The sequence below is a fragment of the Marmota marmota genome, unplaced genomic scaffold (genome assembly GCF_001458135.2).
Source record: "Marmota marmota marmota unplaced genomic scaffold, marMar, whole genome shotgun sequence".
In the NCBI taxonomy this organism is placed as follows: Eukaryota; Metazoa; Chordata; class Mammalia; order Rodentia; family Sciuridae; genus Marmota; species Marmota marmota.
The window spans coordinates 67122118-67144536 of record NW_025999900.1 but is presented as its reverse complement, the minus strand read 5'-3'; the positions used below and the strand labels follow the sequence as shown (position 1 = coordinate 67144536).

General features: G+C 39.4%; 1 protein-coding gene and 1 long non-coding RNA gene across 21 annotated transcripts in view; both read right to left on the bottom strand.

The window, feature by feature from the left end:
- The window catches only part of LOC125615377, an 8789-nt gene extending 8100 nt beyond the window's left edge, over positions 1-689 (bottom strand). The window contains exon 1 of the long non-coding RNA XR_007346037.1: positions 629-689. This is a non-coding gene — a long non-coding RNA (uncharacterized LOC125615377). The remainder of the gene's footprint in view (positions 1-628) is intronic.
- Positions 1-22419, bottom strand: part of Mark3 (microtubule affinity regulating kinase 3) — a 109349-nt gene that overhangs the window by 64571 nt on the left and 22359 nt on the right. For 16 of the 20 annotated variants that reach the window (XM_048799408.1, XM_048799404.1, XM_048799410.1 and 13 more), the window contains one exon: positions 7546-7599. Coding sequence is in view for 1 of the 20 variants with exons in the window: in XM_048799393.1 (XP_048655350.1) it covers positions 7546-7599 (54 nt within the window). In the remaining 19 variants the exon portion in view is untranslated. Of the gene's footprint in view, positions 1-7545; positions 7600-11581; positions 11714-12052; positions 12154-22419 lie in introns of all 20 variants that reach the window. The other 4 variants (XM_048799409.1, XM_048799407.1, XM_048799405.1 and 1 more) reach the window with 2 other exon arrangements.

Here is a 22419-nt window from a genome sequence, read left to right as displayed (position 1 = left end):
GCTGGTACAAAGACCTCTCCACAGGTGTGGCTGTATGCTGGACCGGTAGTCAGTGACGGGTATGATCCAATTGCAGTGGTACCAACCTAAGACAGGAGGCTGACGCCTAGAGGTCAGTTCATCCGATGACGGGTAAGGACCATATGTTGAATTGGACTGCCTAACAGACACGGTCCCTAAGCCACATGCTTGTTGTTTAAACAGAGAGGGGGAGATGTTGAGAGCCACAGCCGAAGGGGCCCCAGCAAACTTCCAGCTGCCAGCTGATGATTGGCTCACAGTGGCCCCAGCAACATCTAGCTGATTGGCTCCTCGGCCCCAGCAACATCTAGCTGATTGGCTCCTCTGCGGTGATGCTCATTGGACTGTTTCCCTGCCCTTTCAGACCACGGAGCTGCTCATTGGGGGACTTTTTTTGGCTCCGCCCACGTGACCCAGCCAATCGGCCTCAAGAGCAGGAGGATTGTGGGAGGTGGAGAGAGGCTTGTGGAAAGCCGGTGGTGGCAGTTGAGGCTCTGAGGATTTTTCCTGAGAGGCTGTTTTGTTTGGCGTGTGTGGTTCTAAAAATAAAGTTAGTTTCTTTTGACAAGTGGCTCCTGATTGTGCCCAGCCAGACTGCGGCAAATACCAACTACTTGGGAGGCCAAAGCAAAAGAATCTCACGTTTGAGGCCAGCCTGGGCAATTCAGGGAGACCCTGTCTCAAAATAAAATTTATAAAGGTATGGGGGTTATAGTTCGGTGCTTGCCTATCATGCATGAGGCCCTGGGTTCAATCTCCAGCTTCATTAAAAAAAACGAAAGAAAGAAAGAAAGAATAGTGGTTCAATCCTACTCAAATATACTCAAACATACAACATATTTCATTACTGGGTCAGCAGCCTTAATTTGAAAGGATAGAATCTCCACTGACATGCCTTTGTTCCTGCCTTGTTGAATATTTTAATTATATTTAAATAATTCAATTTAGACAGGATCAAACTGTAAGTGACAGCTAATATAAAAGATTCATCAGGGTGCTTGCCCTAATGTGTGAGGGCATCCCCAGCACTGTCTCCGCCAATTAATCTTAGCAAGAATCATCAAACTCAGGCGGGGCACAGTGACACATGCCTATAATCCCAGTGACTCAGGAAGCTGAGGCAAGAGGATCTCAAGTTTAAAGCCAGACTCAGCAACTGAGTGAGGCCCTAAGCATCTTAGCAAGTCCCTGTCTCAAAAAATAAAAAGGGCTGGGGATGTGGCTCAGTGGTTAAGTGCCCCTAGGTTCAATTCCTAGTTATCCCTCCCGCCCAAAAAAAAAAAAAAAATTAAAAAATCATCAAACTCAGATTAAAAAAAAAAAGTGTAAATATGGAATAAACTAGGCCTATGTTGAGGGCAACTCCTTTGTTGGCCAAAAGGCTAAGGCTATTTATCTATCTGGGAGAAGGGAAAATCAAGAAAATCAAAATAGCAACCTCAATGGTCTGGCCATGTTGGGATAATAAATTTAGCCTCTATACCTCCAAATGGCAAAAGAGAGAACAGTGTTACAGAAGTTTCTAGAAGACAGATACTGGTCTCAAGCAAGGGAGGAACTCTCCAATAACAAAGCTACTGAACAATGAACAAAATGCTGTGGGAAGGACCATCCCTGGATGTGCATAAGGCTGGCCGATAAACCAGCCGTCAATAGAAATATTTCTTTAAAACCAATTATTTTATTAACATTACAGATTTCATTTTTTTTTTTTTTGAGAGAGAGAGAGAGAGAATTTTAATATTTATTTTTTAGTTTTTCGGCAGACACAACATTTTTGTTTGTACGTGGTGCTGAGGATCAAACCCGGGCCAGGCGAGCGCGCTACCGCTTGAGCCACATCCCCAGCCCCCAGATTTCTTGCTATTAATCAGGTGATTCCAGTTTTTAAAAAAAACTGGGCCAGGCATGGTGGTGCACGTCTGTAATCCTAGCAACTCAGAGGTTAAGGCAGGCAGATAGCAAGTTTGAGGCCAGCCTCAGCAACTCAGTGAAGCCCTGTCTCAAAATAAAGAAAAGGGGCTGGTAAAGAATCTGGGATTCAGTCCCTGCACCCCCTGTACTGTTTAAACCAGCTGTATCATAGGGTAGTGATAATTAAGTTTCTGTACTAGAAGACAGAATCAGGACCTCTATGTCCTGTGGTTGGTGCTCTTCAGGCTACGTGCAATCCTTCACTGCACCTTACCAAAACTCCTGTGCCAAGCCCTGCAGTGAGGTCTGCAGGGTCTTTTTCCTCTCCTGTTCACCTGATGAAAACTCTTTGGGTCTCTCAGGACCTAGTAGAGTCTTACTGTACATCACATGGGCTGACCCTGAGCCAGCTGCACTTACCTGACTCATTGGAGTCTCACACAACTTGGTTCGGGAGGACAAGGGTGCTTCCTAAATGGGTTTCTAAGAGGATGCCCCTACTTTTCATCTGAGGCTGATAGATCAGGGCAAAACTGTCATTGAAAAGACAGTTTCTTATAGTTTCCAGAGGGTGGGGACCCACCATATCATGTAAGGAGCAAAAAAGCACCTAGGTGAGTTGGGAGGCATAAGGTACCAGGGAAAAGCAAGGACAAGAAAGGGTCTTGCTGTGAATGTAACCCAGGGCCTCAGGCATGCTAGGCAAGTCTCTGGACAGGGCCACATCTCCCACTTAGAAGGCCTTTATTACAATTTCTGTGGGAAAAGCAAGCAGAGTAAAACTCTAAGCAGGCTCTGGGGTGCAGGAGCTGTCTTTGGTTACCTGGTGCCTGGCCTGGGGTGATTAGGGCAAAGGAATACTGCCTTTTGGAGTGCACTAGCCAGATAGAGGACTGGTGCTTTGAAGCACAGGCTCTGAATCAGCTGGTTTACATCTGAAAAGCACACACAGGGCAATAGTTTGTTATCTCTAGGAATTCTCCCTGGGAAGGGCCAGCAAGGCCCCAGACATGGAAAACATTTAGATTACAGAAAAAAATTATATAGTTAATGCACCCTACTAAATTCTTCTTCATACCACTAACATGACATTGTATGTGTGCTTACTGCTGCTCCCTGTTGATATGTCTATTTCACGAAAGCAGGTACTTCATTTTGTTCAATGTTATATCCATTGCACACGGAACAGTACAGGGCACAACAGCAGGTGCTTACTGTCTAAATGAATGAGTGAATAAACAAACTTGGATAAAAACATGGTTTTTGCAGTGTTTAGAAGGGGAAGGGGACAAGCCCCTGTTAAATACTTGAAATATTCCCCAAATTTGATGTTCTTGTTCTTTTTATTCATGTTTTTGTTCTTCTTTTTTTAATAATACCTTTATTAATTTATTTATTTTGGTACTGGGGATTGAACCCAGGGTGCTGAATCACTAAGTCACAACCCCAGCTCTTTTTATATTTTATTTAAAGACAGGGTCTCGCTGAGTTGTTTAGGGCCTCACTAAGTTGCTGAGGCTGGCTTTGAACTCACGATCCTCCTGCCTCTGCTTCCCGAGCTGCTGGGATTACAGGCATGCACCACCACACCTGGCCTACAATACTTTTATTCATTTATTTTTATGTCATGTTGAGGATTAAACACATTTGAGGCAAGCACTCTACCACTGAGGTATAATCACAGCCCCTTAATGAACTTCTTTATAGCTACTCAATAGGAAGCTTCAAGTCATTTTCCATCAAACTTTCTGTAAATCCTGAATTACAGAAATATAATTAATTATGGTAAGGCAACATAAGGGAGTGGAAAAAGTCCACATTTTGGAGTCAGTCCAAGATTTCTATTTCTGCTCTATCATTTACTAGCTAGAGGACTTGACTACATCAACTCCTTTGTCTTGTTTCCCCAGTGGAAAATGAAAATGGCAATGATATCTACCTAACAAAGGTAGAGATGAAAGATGTCTATCAGACTAATTAACGTGAAAAATCCAGGGCTTGTAAGAGTAAGGACAGGGGAGGGGCACATTATCTGACAGCAATGAGCTCCTATGCTAATGATCCAGCATGTCACTCACTGTCAGTTCTCTAACATCTCAACTGAACAAACCTGCTTGACTCAATGCCAACTTCACCTATCATAGGTGGAGTTCTATTTCAGAGAGGTTACTTCATCTCCCTGGCTCCCTTTACTGAAGAACAGAATTGACCTCGTGAAGTTATAAATGAGTAATACAAGTAAAATAACAGTGCTCAGTCTGTACACAGACTAAATGTGCAAATGTTAACAATTGTTATTATTAGTACAGCTAATTCCTACAAAAGAGACCTAGCTAGAATCTACCATTCAATGATTAAGCTTTACTTACTTTCTATGAGGGGGAAATTTTTAAACAAACAAAAAACATTCTCCATCCTGCAGAAACCAAGCAATGAAAACCAATTATTTAGCTGAGCACATGATAATGTCAAACACTCAGAGTCCTTATCATGTGTCAGGTATTATTCTAAGCTCTACTATGGGCTTAATATATTAACTTGCTTCTCACTACAACCCTCTAAGGCGTTATTATGAAGACAAAGGGAGGTCAGTGGCTTATCACACAGCTAGGCAGGCTGAAGCCTGGGTTTGTACTGATGCTTTGCATGCTCCTAAGCATCACTCTTGTGTTAACAGTCAGTCTACTCCCAAGACTGAAAGACATTATTGGGAACTTCAGATGGGTTACCCTAAGTGTTCTGACATGTCTTAATAAAGTCTAGCATTTTTGAATAAGTATATACATTTTCTTGAAATGAGCCATGATTTGCTTTTTTAAAAAAAATAAATATTTTTTAGTTGTAGTTGGACGCAATACCTTTATTTTATTTATTTTATGTGGTGCTGAGGATAGAACCCAGGGCCTCACATATGCTAGGAGAGTGCTCTACCGCTGAGCGCCAAAACTCCAGCCCCCATGATTTGCTTTTTAGTGAAACTTGGATTTAATAAGGTAATACCCAGCAAGAATACCTAGTATAATTAAATTGAAGCTAAAAATAACTTAGACTAATGTTTTTGTTATTCCTGATGTTTCCAAAACCATTGCAGGTATAAACATTACGGAGTTCTTTAAAAGATGGCTGAAAAGATGTTTATGAACAGAATAGTATCCCAATAATAGTAGTCAGAAGTTGAAAAGTACAAAAACAGTGGGGAAAAAGAAATCACATAAAGAATCTACTGTTTATTAACTCAATAGCTGGGAAAATGGGAAAAATGAAAAGACTCAAGTGTGGGACAACATCAAATTGCAAATATGCTTCAACTCAGGTTTATATGCTTTGAATAAAGGCACATGGTTCAATGTACCAGCCTAATATTGTGAACTTGATACTATTTTAACATGTATGTTCAAATATTGCCTGACTCCACCCGTGTACATCCTCTAGTAGTAGTAGTGCAAATGAACTGCATGCTGTTGCTAGCAGAATGCTCCCTAAAGTCAATGTATCTTCTAGGGCTGCTCCAGGGCTTTAAATCACTATCTAGAGGGAGAACTGTTTCTGGTGCGAGTGAGATACAATTGTGAATGGTGCCAAGCAAAGAAAATAAGCTGTCAGAACACCTGTGTATACTACCCTATTAATATTTTCCTATGGAAAAGAAATTAATGAAAAAGAATTTGAGCCAGGCGCAGGGGTGCATGCCTTTAATCCCAGTGGCTCAGGAGGCTGAGTCAGGAGAATAGTAAGTTCAAAGCCAGCCTCAGCAACAGAAAGGTTTTAAGCAACTCAGTGAGATCCTGTCTCTCAATAAAATAGAAAAGAGGGCTGGGATATGGCTCAGTGGTCAAATGCCCCCGAGTTCAATCCCCAGGACCAAAAAAGGAAGGAAAAGAATTTGAAGTCAACGTGTAAGTAATTTACAAGAGAAGAATGTACACATATGATTTAAAATAATGCCTTATAAACTGAAAATATTTTACTTATCAAGTTTTTGACTTGAATAGATCAAGCTTTGGGATAAGTCTTCTATGGATAGTTTGCACTTCAACTATACCACAAACTAATCTTAAAAGTTTTAATTACTAGATTATCATAAGCCAAAATTAATGTTGTACAAATATGCATAAACACACTATTGGGCTAACAAGATAACCTCCCACATACTAAAAATAATAATGGTGTGATCTAGAATAATTTGCAATAATAAAGAATAACTGCAATTAAAAACTAGGAGCAAAAATAATGAAAAAAGCAAGCAAGCAAAGCATGAGGAAGGAAAGACCACAGCCAACCTGACACAATCATAGGATAGAACTTCTTGGAAAATTGCTATAGAGGTCCAGGTCTCTCTCCAGGCACACATGAGTTGGGGAAGATTTCTAACACCACAGAATACTGAGTTGAGTCCCCACTAAACCTGGTAATTTGAGTTCTGAATACTACATTTTGGTAACCCTTAAATGACTTATTAATATTAAATTCTTAAATATATGAAGAAATTAAAGTTTGAGAAAACAGGTAAAATTTACTCTCCAAAACAAAGGACTAGGGCTGGGTTGTAGCTCAACAGTAGAGCACTTGCCTAGCATGCATGAAGCGCTACGTTTAATCTTCAGCACTGGGTTTGATTTAAATTAAAGGTTTGTGTCCATTTACAACTTAAAAGACAAAAAAAAAAAAACAAAACAAAACAAAACCTAGAAAAACCCACAAAGGATTAGAATTTCAGAATCTGTCCCAGGGCTATCTTAAGAAACCTTAATGCCCACTCTGGGCTGCAGACCACAAAGAACTACTTGTTTTAACATTGTTTTTGTTTTTATTTCTATGTTCTGCAGTGCTGGGAATTGAACATGTGCCAGGCAAATGTCCTCCCACTGAGCCACAGCCCAGGCGCCAGTACCATTTTTAGTGTAAGATCAAGTCTATGTCCTTCCCCACCTTCTACACACTAAGAGCAACACAGCTTTAAAATTACCAGAATTTAACCACTAGGAATCCATTAGGAATATATAGTGGGCATTACACTTATCAAAATACCTTACAATAGAATGTTTGCAGTTTACAAAGCTCTTTTATATGCATTATGTCATTAAAACATCCATCTTGAGAAGACAAAATTATCACTTCTTAAATTTTTTTTTTTCCCCCTAAGAAACAGGTTCTACCTATGTTGCTCAGGCTGGCCTCAAACTCCTGGGCTCAAGCAACCTTCCTTTCTCAGTCTCCTGAGTAGCTGGGACTACTGGTGCATGCCCGGTGCCTGGTGATATTTGCTGGCTTTAAAGATTTCAGTATTAGTTATAAAAGTATACAAAATCTGCATAATAGATGAAAATATATTTGTATGCTATTTTTAAAAAACTCTAAATTCTAATCAATATTTAGAATATTCTCTTTTAAATCTGAGCCTTCAGTTTGTTATTCAGCACATTTAAAATCATTATTTTCAAATGAAGATAACACTAACATTTTTATAAAACACTCCACTTAAACTGTATTCATTTGAAGAACAGAAGTTTTATTGCACTAACATAATAAACAACAATTGAGACTTAAGGAGCAAATTAGATGGCAATTAACACCAAAAATCATTTTTAAAAACCTCAATACTTTTCTTACCTTTTGTAGACTTGTTGGATTCAACTGAGTTTTGTCAATTATTTTTATTGCAACCTAGAAAAAAATACATATTTATGGATTTTAAGAATTGGTAAGCACAGACTACCTGGTAACAGTTTTATAAACACCCACATATATGGCACTGTTAAAAAGCAAGACAAACCTTGACTGGTTACATCAAGCAATCAAAAATTTATAAAACTATATAACTGAAGACAGGGGCTCTAGGCAAGTAATGCTATTACTATAACATTTTATATTTAAGTTACTTATACAAACTAGGAAAAAAAAATTCTTCTGACTCCCTCCCCAAAACAGGAGAGTGACAGATTACACAATGAAAATACTTCTAAAATATATGCAATGTAGGAAATCTCTTGAGTATTTGTTGGGGGAAAAAGGGGCGTGGGGTGGACAGTGCTGGGGATAGAACCCAAGGCCTTGTGTGTACCAGGCAAGTGCTCTACCACTGAATCCCAGCCCCAGCCCTCTTCATTTTACTGACACTAATTTCAGTTGACTCTGGGATCTGGGGGCAGGAACTGTACATTGACAGATATGTATAACTCAACATACCTCACAAAGCATCTTGCATACAATGAGGGCTTAATAAATAAATATACAAATAGGTTGGTGTTGAATCCAAAACTTTAAAAACATTACAGAAATAATAATAAAAGGCCTGGCATGGTGGTGGCTGTGCCAGTAATCCCAGCACTCAGAATGTTGAAGCAGGAGGATCACTTAAACCCAGGAGTCAGAGACCAGTCTGGGCAACCCAGTGGAGACTGGTATCAAAACAAAACAAAATCCCTTTAGGCAGTTAAAGAAAGACTAGTTCTAGACCAATCTGTGAGCTAACCATGCGCAGAGGCAACAAATGTGTCACCTGGTAACCTTTGTCCAGAAAGGGGTGAGCACACCCCTAGGTGATACAAAAAGAGCCAGTAGGACACATGAATAAAGAACCCCAGCTTGTGTTTATGTACATTTCTTAACTTTAAAAAAGGAAAATCAGTTTTACCAGTACTACTAAGCGAACCTGCATAGGCATCCTCACCTGGTAGCTCATTACTTGTTGCATAAAAATGATCTCTCCAGGTGACAGAGGGGAGGATAGATAGCTTAGTGGTAGAGCAGTGCTTAGCATGCACAAGGTCCTGGGTTCAATCCCAGCGCGTGCACGCACGCACACACACACACACACACACACACACACAAATTACAGACAATGAAAGGGAACATAAGTGGAGAGAGGCTTTGCCATGACCTGGGAGGATAAGTTAACTCAGCTGGCACCTGAGGTCCAGAACAGCCCATGGGCCTACCCCACTAGATGAGGAGGCCCTGCTTGCACATCCTGTAGAATATAGACCCAGTAGGACACAACACTTAAGAAAATGCCTAGAGCTAAAGTCTGGGAACAAGGGCTTAAAGATTTTCTATGCTGGGTTGGGGTTGTACTCAGTGGTAGAATGCTTGCCTAGCAAGCATGAGGCCCTGGGTTCACTCCTCAGCACCACGAAAAACTGAAATAAAGATAATGTCCACCTACAACTAAAAAATAAATATTAAAAAGAAAAAAAAAAAGATTTTCTATGTCAACGGTTCTCACACTTTTTGAACCCCTCTACTCTCTTAAAGATTATTAAAAACCCCAAATGTGTTTTATATATACATTGATATTTGTAATATTACATACAAAAACTGAAAAATTGTAAAAAATAAGCACTTATCTATTCATAACTTTTTTTGTATTGTTGTGGATGGAACCCAGGGCCTCCTGAATGCTAGGCATTCTACCACTAAACTATATCCTCAGACCCGTTTTATTCTTAGAGTCTAAGTTGCTCATGCTGGCCTCAAAGTTGTAATTCTCTTGCCCCAGCCTTCTAAATCACTGGGATTATAGGCATGTACCACTACGCCCAGCAATAGAACACATCTTAATGATTTTTATTTTTCCTTCAGTGGTACTTGGGATTGAATCCGATGGTACTCTATCGCTCAGCTACATCCCTAATCCCCAATCCCTTTTTTAAAATTTTGAGTTAGAATCTAAATTGTCCACACTGTCCTCAAACTTGCAATCTTCCTGCTTCAGCCTCCCAAATGGCTGGGAGATGGTGTGTGTCACTGCACCCAGGTTAATATATGTTTCTGCATTCAATCTGTTGCGATAATATAGAACATATGGCCTCTGGAAAATTCCACTCCTCACTTGTAAGAGAGACTGAAAAAGTGAATGATTTAATAGTCTTAGAATATAAAAATAGTTTTGGCTTTGCAGCCTCCAACAGGGTCTCAGTAAGTCTTCAGTGCCCCACTCCCAGCCATGCTTTGAGAATGCAATGTTATTTCCCCACCTCTGGGAAAGGCAAATCAGAACTGGAGGAGCAGAGAGTGAATGTGTATGACCTTGGGGGAAAAAGTGAAGTCAGAATTCTAGTTCTGTATTTGGAATAAGAAAATATTGGCTGCTAAAATATGTGAAAACTGACTATTAGTGTACAACTTAAATGGGAAGAAGGCATCTTTTCATCTTTACAGCACTGGCATAATGCATGGGCACAGTGCTCAATAAATGTTTGCTGAGTTGATCTGAGGGCCTGAACACTCATAGTCAGTAACCAAACACACCTGAGAGAGACAGAACAGTGAAGAAGGAGGGCTTCTAGTGTTTTAACAGATAGGAAGATGGTTTTTAAAAGTTTACATTAGTTCAAAGTCAAATGAATTAATTTTCTTCAAACTTTCTATTTTCTAAGTAATTTTATGTGGTGTACTTGGATCTTCCAATTTCTAAGAAACTCTTTACCTATGCTGCTCTTTTTTTTTTTTGGTGGGGTGGGAGAGTTATGGGGTATCAAACTGAGGGGCACTTAACCACTGAGCCACATCCCCAGACCTACTTTTTTATATTTTATTTAGAGACAGTGTCTCACTGAGTTGCTTAGCACCTCGCTGTTGCTGAGGCTGGCTCTGAACTCACGATCCTCCTGCCTCAGCCTCCCGAGCTGCTAGGAATATAGGCGTGTGCCACAGCGCCGGGATACAATGTTCTTTTCTGACCACCATTCTGTTTTCATCTTCCTTCTTGGGACCAAATACAACAGCGCTGCTGCCCTTCCCATTCCTCTTTCCTCTGATCTTCTGAGAGCCAGTTTCTAGTGCATGACTGGACTCAAGATCACTAGCTTCTTCTGATTCTATGCCATGTCCTCTTCCTAAAGATCCTACTCTGCTTCAGTTCTTACACATTTCTTCTTCAGGAAGCTTCTTCAAAAAGAAACTCAAAGCATTTGGCTTCTCCAAACTGTAGAAAAGTCATTCTATCAAGCCATGGTATTCCCAGAGTAAAACACTATCACTTAGTGTATGTGCAACAATGAAGCCTGAGGGGGACATTTCTAATCCCTTCTTCCTCCCAACTCCCTGCTATGATGACTCAATCATCAAATTAACTTGGTCCAGACCTGGAGATCTCAGACAGAGGTGAGACCTTAATGTCACCTAAAGAGAAGGCGACTGTGGGAGCATCACTGAGGCAGTGCCTCAGAAAGGGAGATGAGAGAAGACCACTCACTTCCATGGTAATGGACAGCTAGAGTATAGGGACAAAGGGACACAGCGAAAGCCAAGGGGGTTCATTAGGTAAGGAAAGAGGAGAAAACGTCTCTGCTCTGGGAAATTCCATTTATTCACCCTAATGCCAGAAGCAAAGTGGAAAATTACAAAATAGGGATAAAGATAGTTCATGCATGAGAAGGGAATCCCCAACCTGCTTCAACAGACAGGATCTGCTGGAGAAAAATCCTTATTTTCCATTTCCTGTCAATTCACTGCTAGTCAAAAGAACCCAACTCCTACCCTTGAAAGGTGTTAAAGCATCTATAACTCCTAAAAGAGCAGGTAAAAAAAGATCTCAAGTCCCTTAAAGGCACATGGCAGCCTGAAGAATGCTGTATTGGTCTGCATGGGCTGCCATAACAAAATACCATAGATTGGGAAAATAAGCAGAAATTTATTTTCTCACAATTTTGGAGACTAGAAGTCCAAGATACAGGTGCCAGCCGGATTGGTTCTTGTGAGGGCCACTTCCTGGCTTGCAGACAATTGCCTTCTCACTGTGTCCTCACATGGTGGGAGAGTCAGTTCTCTGATGTCTCTTTTTATAATAAGGACACAAATCTTATTGATCAGGGCACACCCATGTAGCCTCATTTAACCTTCTATAAAGACTCTATTACCAAACATAGTCACACTTCACCATATATAAGGTCATGGCTTTACCATATGAATTTGAAGGATTACAACTTAGTTCATAATGGTTAAAGATCACACCAAACAACTATAACAGTTGGTTGCAAAATAAAATTTCAAATTAAAACCTAACAAAACCCAACATGGGAGAAGGTTATAAGCAGGAAGTATAAGTAGCAGACAAAAGGTAACATACTGTATGATTGCATTAGTATATTTAAAAAGCCAAAGAGACAAAACTAACCTGTAGTGTTAGAAAAGTGCTCCCTTGTACATGAGGGACTGTGAAGTAATCCGCAGGAGGCAAAGTGAGGCTTCTGGATATGGGTCATAGAATGTTCTGCCCTGGGTCAGGGTTACGTATAAATAGGCATTTTTTCTGTGTGTCACATTTCAAAAATAAAAGGTCTATTTATTTTTTAAGTCAATGACTTTAAAAGTCAATAGCTTATGCCTAAACTGGAAAATGAACATGAATACAATGGGCATATTATTAAAGACCAGAAAGTAAAACCTGAAGAATCAGTTTAAAATATGAAAAGTGGCTGTCTTGGATGGGGATATCCAGGGCAACACTATTTTTTATATCAAGCCTGGACTCTCTAAACAGAACTTAAGTAATTAAATGCAAAGTTTTCCATAACCATATGAGGACATTCAGTTAAACATGGCATACTGAATGATCACATGCATCTCTCTCTTCTCCCACCTGATAGGTCAAATGAAGCCCTGACAGAATGACAAAAGAGAATGGAAGAGGTGCCATTATTAGACAAGTGACTTCCAACAATTTCTATAGTGACACAAGTAGCAGACCCAAGAAGACAAGTGTACAGTAAGTTTAAAGAAGGAAAAAAGTAATAGTCCAGGGCTGGGGTTATGGCTCAGTGGTAGAGCACTTGCCATGCACGTGTGAGGCACTGGGTTCGATCCTCAGCACCGCATAAATAAAGATGTTGTGTCCACCTACAACTAAAAATTATATTCATATACACACACACATATATATGTTTTTTATTATTATTATTATTAAAGTAACAGTCCAAGAAAAATAATTCTGGGTCATGCAGAATGAGGAAGATCCCAGTAGAAAGGCCAAAATTCCTCCCAGCTATGATGAGGCTATCTGGGCACTCACTAACTCTTCATACATCCCACCTGTATTCAGAGTTTCCTCAATTTGCTTCTTAGGACTCCAGTTTTGGAAACATAAACAGAATCAAAACTCTTCAGACAAATGAGGAAAGCCTATAATGTTTCCTAACACTTTCCTCCGTGTGTGGGATACTAAAGGAAACTATCAGAAATCATTAAGTCTCCTTTTTCAAAACAATACAGACAATTCATATTATTCACAGAAATGTTTTATGAAGTTGCTGTGAACACCAATTTAGTGAATGCTGAACCACTTGCTGCCAGGGACAACACAGGGTCCTAGGTGACAGTGCTAGCCTCTAGTCACATTTTCATCAATAGTGAGCACACAAGCCTTCCCAGGGACCTTCTATGCTACACAGATGGTTAATGTTGAGCTCACACCTGAGTGAAGCTCATCTAACACAAACATTTCCTCTGCGAAACATCACAGACTTGCACTTAGACAACCGGACAGCACTTCAAGCACTATGACTGGGAACCACATTCAACAACAAAATCACCACCAAACAAACAAATAAATGTGTCCCAGAGTAGAAACTCTACTGCCTCAGATCCATACTGTTAGATGGAGAGACACACAAACAACATGAAAAAGCAAGGGAACAAATTGCTCCAATCGAATCAAGATATTCCAATAACAGAATCCATCAACACCACAGTGGAAGAAATGTCACAGAAGGAGTTTAGAATGTACATAATTAAACTGATCTGTGAATCAAAGGAAGGTATAAGAAATGAAATCAGAGAGGAAATACAGGAAGTGAAAGATCAATTCAATAAAGAGGCAGAGATTATGTTAAAAAAATAAGCAGAAATCCTCTAAATGAAGGAAACAATAAATCAAATTAAAAATTCAACCGAAGGGCTGGGGATATAGTTCAGTTGATAGAATGCTTGCTTTGCATGTACAAGGCCCTGAGTTCAATCCCCAGCACCACACACCCAAAAAAAATTCAATAGAAAGCATCACCAACAAATTTGACCACTTGGTAGACAAAACCTCAGGCAATGAAGACAAAATATATAATCTTGAAAATAAAGTTGACCACAGAGAGATGTTACAAAACCATGAACAGAACTCCCAACTATGGGGATAACATGAAAAGACCAAATTTAAGGTTTATCGGAATAGATGAAGGTACAGAGATACAAACCAAAAGAATACACAATCTTTTCAATGAAATAATACCAGAAATTTTCCCAAACCTAAAGAATAAAATGAAAAATCAAATACAAGAAGCTTACAAGTCGCCAAATGTACAAAATTACAACAGACCCACACCAAGGCACATTATAATGAAAATGCCTAACATACAGAATAAGGATAGAATTTTAAAGGCTTCAAGAGAAAAATATCAGATTATGTACAGAAACCAATACAGAAATCTCAGCTGATTTCTCCATCCAGACCCTCAAAGCTAGGAGGTCCTAGAATAATATATACCAAGCTCTGAAAGAAAATGGATGCCAACCAAGAATCCTATATCCAGCAAAATTAAGCTTCAAATTGGAAGATGAATAAAAACCTTCCATGATAAACAAAAGTTAAAAGAATCTGCAACTAGAAAGTCTGCACTACAGTACATTCTCAACAAAATATTCCATGAGGGTGAAATGAAGGGGAAAAAAAGTAAAAACCAGCAAAGGGAGGAACTACACTAAAGGAATATTAATCAAAGGAGAAACTAATTCAAATTAAAAGCTAGAAATAAACCCAAATGACCGGGAATACAAATATAACTTAATAATAACCAACTCATCAATCAAAAGACACAGGCTGGCAGAATGGATTAAAGCACAAGACCCAACAACATGATGTCTCCAAAAGACTCACCTCATAGGCAAAAACATCCATATACTGAAGGTGAATGGATGGGAAAAAATATATCACATGGAACGCGTAAACAAGCAGGGGTTTCTATCCTCATATAAGACAAAGAAGACTTTAAGCCAAAGTTAATCAGAAGGAACAAAATGGACATTTCATACAGCTTAAGGGAACTATACACATCAACAAGATGTAACAATCGTAAATATTTATGCCCCAAACAACAGAGCATCTATGTACATCAAACAAACCCTGCTCAATTTCAAGAATCAAATAGACCACAACACAATAATACTGGGTAACTTTAACATACCCCTGTCACCACCAGGTAGATCCTCCAAACAAAAACTAAATAAGGGGACTGGGGATATAGCTCAGTTGGTAGAGTGCTTGCCTTGCATGCACAAGGCCCTGGTTTCAATCCCCAGCACCATTTAAAAACAAATTTAATAAAGAAGCTATAGAAGGAAAAAATACGATTGATAATTTAAACTTAATAGACATATATAGAGTATGTTATCCATCAATGACTAAATACACTTTCTTCTCATAAGCACACGGATCTTTCTCTAATATGGACCATGTTATATAAGATATCACATATGTTGGCAAACAATTGTAATATGACCTTAATATATTTTTAGCATCTATAGGGTTATTTTGATAGCTTCCTTTCCATTGATATCTTTGTGTTCTTGCTTTTTTCTTTTTTTTTTTTAAATGTTTTTTTTTTTTAAGAGAATTTTAATATTTATTTTTTAGTTATCGGCGGACACAACATCTTTGTTTGTATGTGGTGCTGAGGATCGAACCCGGGCCGCACGCATGCCAGGCGAGCGCGCTACCGCTTGAGCCACATCCCCAGCCCCTTGCTTTTTTCTTGATTAGACTGGTTTTCTTATTATCAAATTTTAGTTATATTATTTCTTCTCTGTTTCATCTATTTCTGCTCCTACTCCTATTTACTCCTTCCTACTACACAATTTGAAAATAATTTGTTATTCTAGTTTCTTTCTGATATAAGTACTTTAAGTTATAAATGTTCATCTGAGTACTGTTTCATCCCAGAGATCCTGATAATTTTAGTTGTAGATGGACACAACGCCTTCATTTATTTATTTATTTGGTGCTGAGGATCAACCCAGTGCCTTACACATGCTCGGCAACCACTCTACCACTGAGCTATAACCTCAGCCCCTCCTTTTTTTTTTTTTTTGGTAGTGGGGATGAACTCAGGGGCACTCAACCACTGAGCCACATCCCAGCCCTATGTTTTTATATTTTATTTAGAGACAGGGTCTCACAAGTTGCTTAGTGCCTTGTCATTGCTGAGGCTGGCTTTGAACTCGCAATCCTCCTGCCTCAGCCTCCCGAGCCCCTGGGATTTACAGGTGTGCACACCACCACTCCTGGCAAGGTGATTAATTTCTAATGTAATAAATCATGCAGGAAACAATCTGTATTATTTCAAATTTTAAAAAAATAAATGGAAATGCTTTTTTATTGATTATATTGGTTACATACATGTCAAAACTGATCAAATTGCATACTTCAAATATGTGCATTTTATTGTACTTCAATTTTACCTCAATAAAGCTTTTGGGGGAAAAGTGTCATTAAACAGTCTACAAAAAGGATATCTGTTTACAGTATAATGGCTGAAACAAGACAGGAGAGCACCACCTCAATGGACATCAACTTGGGGATGTGCTTTACTCACCACTCTGTGTATGTCCAAGAATTATTGCCAAAGCCCTGTGAGGACTGACTTTGGGTATAACTTCTATCAGATACATAAATTTGCAAATATGAAATGTGGAAAAAATGAGGACTGATTACCTGTTCTGGAGAGGATGGTGGAGATGGTTATTCAACAACTTCAAGTATTTAATGCCACTGAATTGTACACTATAAAATGGTCACTATTGGGAATGCTATGCTACGCATATTTTACAACAATTAAAACAGTGTTTCCCATGATTGTTAATTTGTAGGTTTATATGTTCATTTTTCCCTGTACTGATAAAGTTTAATGCTTTTTAGTTGTATCTGTTATGAGAATATAAAGCTTTCTTTCACTCTGTTTCCTTACTCCCAAATCTGCTACTACTAATTTTGCTGTATTAATTTTTTTGGTCTATTGATTAATAAGTGTCCACCACTGCAGAAAGAAACTACTATTTGCTGAGATTTAATATAGTATTAAAGAGAACACCCACAATGACTTGAAAGAGTATTAAGACCTTCCTCTATGCTTATCACAATAGTACGCACTTATAATCACAGCAATTGGAGGCTGAGGCAGGAGGATTGCAAATTCAAGGTCAGCCTCAACAACCTAGTAAGACCTTCAACAATTCAGCAAGATCCTATCTCAAAACAAAACAACAATAACAAAAAATACTTGGGATGTAGTTCAGTGGTAAAAGCACTCCTGGGCTCTATCCCCAGTACCCTCCCTTTTCTTGCTACATACTTTTTCATACATTTCAATGAAAACAACATATCCAAATAGTTCACATGCAGAGCAGATATAAAAATCCAGAAAATCCTTCTGTTAAGCCAGACAATAAAGAGATTTGCAAAAAAAAAACTTAAACAATGTTACTCTTCTCATAATCTGTTTTGGTAAAGTTGTTTTTCATTAAAATATATTATACATTAACATATGACAGAATTGTTACCATATTTTAAGTTTCTTAGTGTTAACTTCTAATATAGTAAATATTAATAGGCTTTTGAGGAGTTCTCAATTTGGGGTTTTCAGGAGTTCTGAGAAAGCCTGAGAACAGATGTTCTAATCAATGGCATTTTGCACATGACCAGAGTGGAACACTAGGACAATTATGCAGCAGCACAGAAGACTACTAGGATAAAACAGGATCCAAGAGTATGACTAAAAGGATACAGAAGAAAACCTGCATATGAATAAGGAATATATTAAAAAAAATGAAAATAGTATTCAAAATATTATGACTCTGGGATTCCCTTCCCCTCTATTCTCCAAACTTTCTATCAAGCTATTAACATATTCTTCAACAAAAATTTTGTGACTAAAAGATATAACCAGGGACGGGGCTGTGGCTCAGTGACAGAGCACTTGCCTAGCATGCTTGAGGCAGAGTTCGATCCCCCGCACCACATAAAAAAACTAAACAAATAAAATAAAGGTATTGTGTCCATCTACAACTAAAAAAAAAAAAAAAAAAAAAAATTAAAGAAAAGATATAACCATTTATATTAAATCTCAAGACATTTACTATATCCCAGAATCATGGTTTTATCATTTTTTAGTTGTTTATGCACCTTTGTTTATTTATATGCAGTGCTGAGAATCGAACCCACTGTCTTACACATGCTAGGCAGACGCTCTACCACTTAGCCACAACCCCAGACCAGCTTTATCATTTTTATAACTGAATTTAAGTCACAGAGTAAACAAGGTTCAAGACGTAACCCCACCCCTCTTCTCTCTCCACAACAGGACAGAAAAGTGGGAACAGGACACTTCCCCTGAAATGCTGAGGGCTGACAGCAATGGAACATAGCTGTGGAAGCACAAGAGAAGGTGGGAAGACAACAGTGAGAAAGCTGTGTCTATATTTTCTTAACAGAGAGAGAGAATGAGGAAAGGGCACATGGAGACAGTGTGGTCTGCCCAGCATTACTGGACGGGGCTCCAAACCTGGAGATTCAGGTGCAGAGAAAGTGTGAGACCACTGGGCAAACCACAAGGTCAAGAGTCATACACAGTGACTGGGCTCATTAAACCACCAATAACCTCTAGCTCTTAGAAAGCTGGAAACTACTTCTGTGGAAATGGACAAGGCTCTGGGACTCACAATCACTGGCCAAGCGGCGGCCAGGAATGAGGCATGGAGACAGAAAATGAGCCTGACAGAATGCCACCAAGGGCTGGGACAACCAGATGCCCCACTCAGCCCCTGCTATGGAGAATAAAGGAGTCTAGAGAAACTGAACATTCCCACAGAAGAGACCTAAAGACACAGGTATCTGGAGTCCCCCATAAAAGTGGACAACCCTGAACAGGTGAGCACATCTCCTGTGCTGCAAACAGCTTCTGGGCAGTTTCTCAGGCCTGGCTTTAACACAGGCAGACAACTAGAGATACCATACTTCCAAAGAAAGTCTCTATGAAGAGAAAACAATGGAGGGAGCAAAAATCTACTTCATAAAACAAACAAAAAACCTTTTCCTATCCTCGGGAAGTCAACAGAAGAAACAGCATTCAGAGGGGCTGGGGATGTGGCTCAAGCGGTAGCACGCTCACCTGGCATGCGTGCGGCCCAGGTTCCATCCTCAGCACCACATACAAACAAAAGATGTTGTGTCCGCTGAAAAACTAAAAAATGAATATTAAAAAAAAATTCTCTCTCTCTTTAAAAAAAAAAAAAAAGAAATAGCATTCAGAGACCAGAATGGACAACAGAAAGAAACAATAAACAAATGAAAATAAGCAGAGAAATAGGAAAACACACACATACACACCAGAAAGTTTGGAAGATAAAATTAAATTCATCTCCCAGAAAGCAAAAATAGAGACAGAAAAAAGCTTTTTTTTTTTTTTTTCTTTTTTTCTTTTTAAAGTTCAAGAGTCTCCATCTCATTGGCTGGGTCCAGTGGCACACACCTGTAATCCCAGCCACTCAGAAGGCTGAGGCAGGAGGAGTGCAAGCTCAAGGCCAGCCTGGACAACCAACCAAGACCTCTGTCTCAAAATAAAAAATAAAAAAGGCTGGGGATGTGGCTCAGTGGTAGAACACCCATGGTTTAACCCCCACTACCACCAGAAAAGAAAACAGACAATCCCTAAAACTGAAAAGACAAAATCTCCATATCGAAAGGGTCTAATGAGCACTAAAACAATGAATGAAGACCAACTCCATGGCACTTCACTGTGAAATTTCTATGAACCAGAGATAAACTTCCAGAAAAGAAAAATAAGTTACATCTCTTAAGCCACTTACATGGCTATACCCAATCTTTGCCTTCACTAATCTCTGAAGACCCTGTGAGCTCACTGTGGAACTGCCCAGCTCTCCAGACAAGCCCTCCTACCTCTCCCACTTGCTCAGTGCAGTCACTCCTTCCACCCAGTCTGAGCTCACTGAATTTGTGGTCCACTGACCCCAACAACTTCTTGTGGTCTGCCTCTCCCTTCCAGTTCCTACCTCTTCCTGAATCCCTCCAGTGTTCCCTAACAATGCCCAGCTCTTTCCTCCATTCCTCACTTCTGTGTGACACAGCCCCAACTCTGTAAATGTCCTGCCTGCAGCTGGGTAACTGACTGGCTGGAGAGTGAGTGCAGCTGTGCCCATCTTCCCACTTTAGTACTTTGTCACCAACCCCAGGGAAGCCTGAGGGCTGCCTGGCAATTTATAGCATTTCTCTACTCCATTTACTCCCCTGCTTGTCTGGTAATTATTTTAGCCTTCTCAGATCTATGTCCTCAATACTCAAACTCTTAGCTGATGATTTGGCTTTCCAGTTTACTAAAAAAAATAGCTTAGCTCAGAAAAGAATTTGTAGAAGCTACCACAAGGAGCCCTTCACCTGCACCATAGCCAGTACACCTGCCTTCCTCTGGTGTCTACAGAAGGACAGCTCTGTTGCCCAAAGCTAATGACTCTACTGTCTCCTCACCCACTCCAGTGTCTTTCCCACAGCACTGTGTTTCCCCTTTCTGTTAGATTATTCCCATTATCAGACAAACATGTTGACATTTTGCCCATCTTCTAAAAAGTACCTTGACCTAACATCTTCCTCCAGCCACCAGCCCATTTGTCTATGCCTTGGAAAGAACTATCTTGCTGTCTCTGATTTCTACCCATTAGTTCTCTATTGAACTAAAATATTACATGATATGCAAGGGTACTGTGTAAGATATTTGAAAAATATGCTAGAACATTTGGACCAATCAACAGTAAACTTATAGAAACTAAAGAACTTTTTTTAAAAAGCAACTAATCCTAGAAAAAATAAGAAATTATGTAAGAAAAACTAATTGATCATAGCTGACACAAGTTTTAACATAGTCTTAAGCAGATAATCTAAATTTAACCAAATATATAATACTGCAGTACAGAATAAACCTTAAAACTGTGAAAAGTTGGCTAAAATCAAAACAGCAGATAGATATGATAGATGCTTTCATTACAAGGATAACAGGCAGCACTTTCATCTAAGGGCTAAATGAGATGAACTAAAAATTAAGAATTAAGGATTATCTGAGGTGGGGGGGGGGGTGTCTCCAAACAACCATTTTATCTAAAGGCCTCATTTAAAACAGTTTTAACATACATATTAGAATCTTTGTTATAATACATTTTTAATAGTTTTCAACAAGTATCTTTTTTGTTGACAACATTCTTGTGACTTAAATACATGATATAAATTATCCCCACTGTCTCCTTTCAGGGAATTCCTTCCACTATGTAACTCTATTGTATTTCTTTTTCCACCCAAGCACAGCATTAAAACTGTTTCAGTGTAATATCCTTTTTCTTCTACTGACTCCAAGTAAGTCCTGGAATCATCAACATCATTTCCTGCAACTCTTTAGAGATCTTAATTACTTCAAAATAGGCAAGATACGTGACATTCCCATCAAAGGACTAGAAGTTTTAGGTCTCTTTCTATTTATTAGAACCAATGTTCTAATAACAATTCACTTAATTTTTAGCCATGTAACCCAGCAATGTCATTAATGGATAACTACCCAAAAGAAATTAAAACTCATATTCACACAGAAACTTAACCAGGAATGTCTAGAGTGGCTTGACTCATAATTGCCAATGCTGGAAACAACTCAAATGTACCTCAGTGGGGGAACAGATATAAACTGTGGTCCCATCACACAATGGAATTCTCGGTAGAGAAGAAAGAACTATCAATATATGCAATAATTTGTATGAATCTCAAAAGCATGATGCTGAGAATCTGTATAATCTCCTCTTCCTTCACACTCCTGACTATTTTTGTTTGTTTGTTCTTTGAGGTACTGGGGATTGAATCTAGGGCTCTGCACATGCTAGACAAGTGTTCTACTATTGAGCTACATCCCTTTACTTTACATTCTTTAAAAAAAAAAACATGCCACACTTGGAATTGTGAACACACAGGTGGTTACAGGAGGTGATGGTAGGGGAGAGAGACTGTGGGAGACCAACCTTGAAAGTGACTGAGTCACACTCCCTGGCTGGGTACTGAGGCGCTCAGTCACAGAAATGTAGCAGAGCTTTCCCCACCCTTTTTGGGTTCCAGGGTCGGTGTCTCCATGCATGGGTGTGACTTGCTACAGCCCCAGGGGTGAAGCTACACTCACCTGTTTCTTTGTAATATAACCCCTTGCCCTGTTTAGGATAGAATCTTCCATGGAAGTGCCTTGTGTGTGTCCCCTTCTCTTACAGTGCCTTTGGGTGTGGCCTACCTAGATGTCAGTCAACCTGCTGACAGGGGACATCATGAAAATAGACTCAGCCCCCTGAAACCTGACCCCTTGCCTCATTTGAATAGCTTCTCCTCAATAAAAGGGGTCAGCGCGCTCGCTCGCTCGCGCGCGCTCTCTCTCTCTCTCTCTCTCTCTCTCTCTCTCTCTCCCTCTC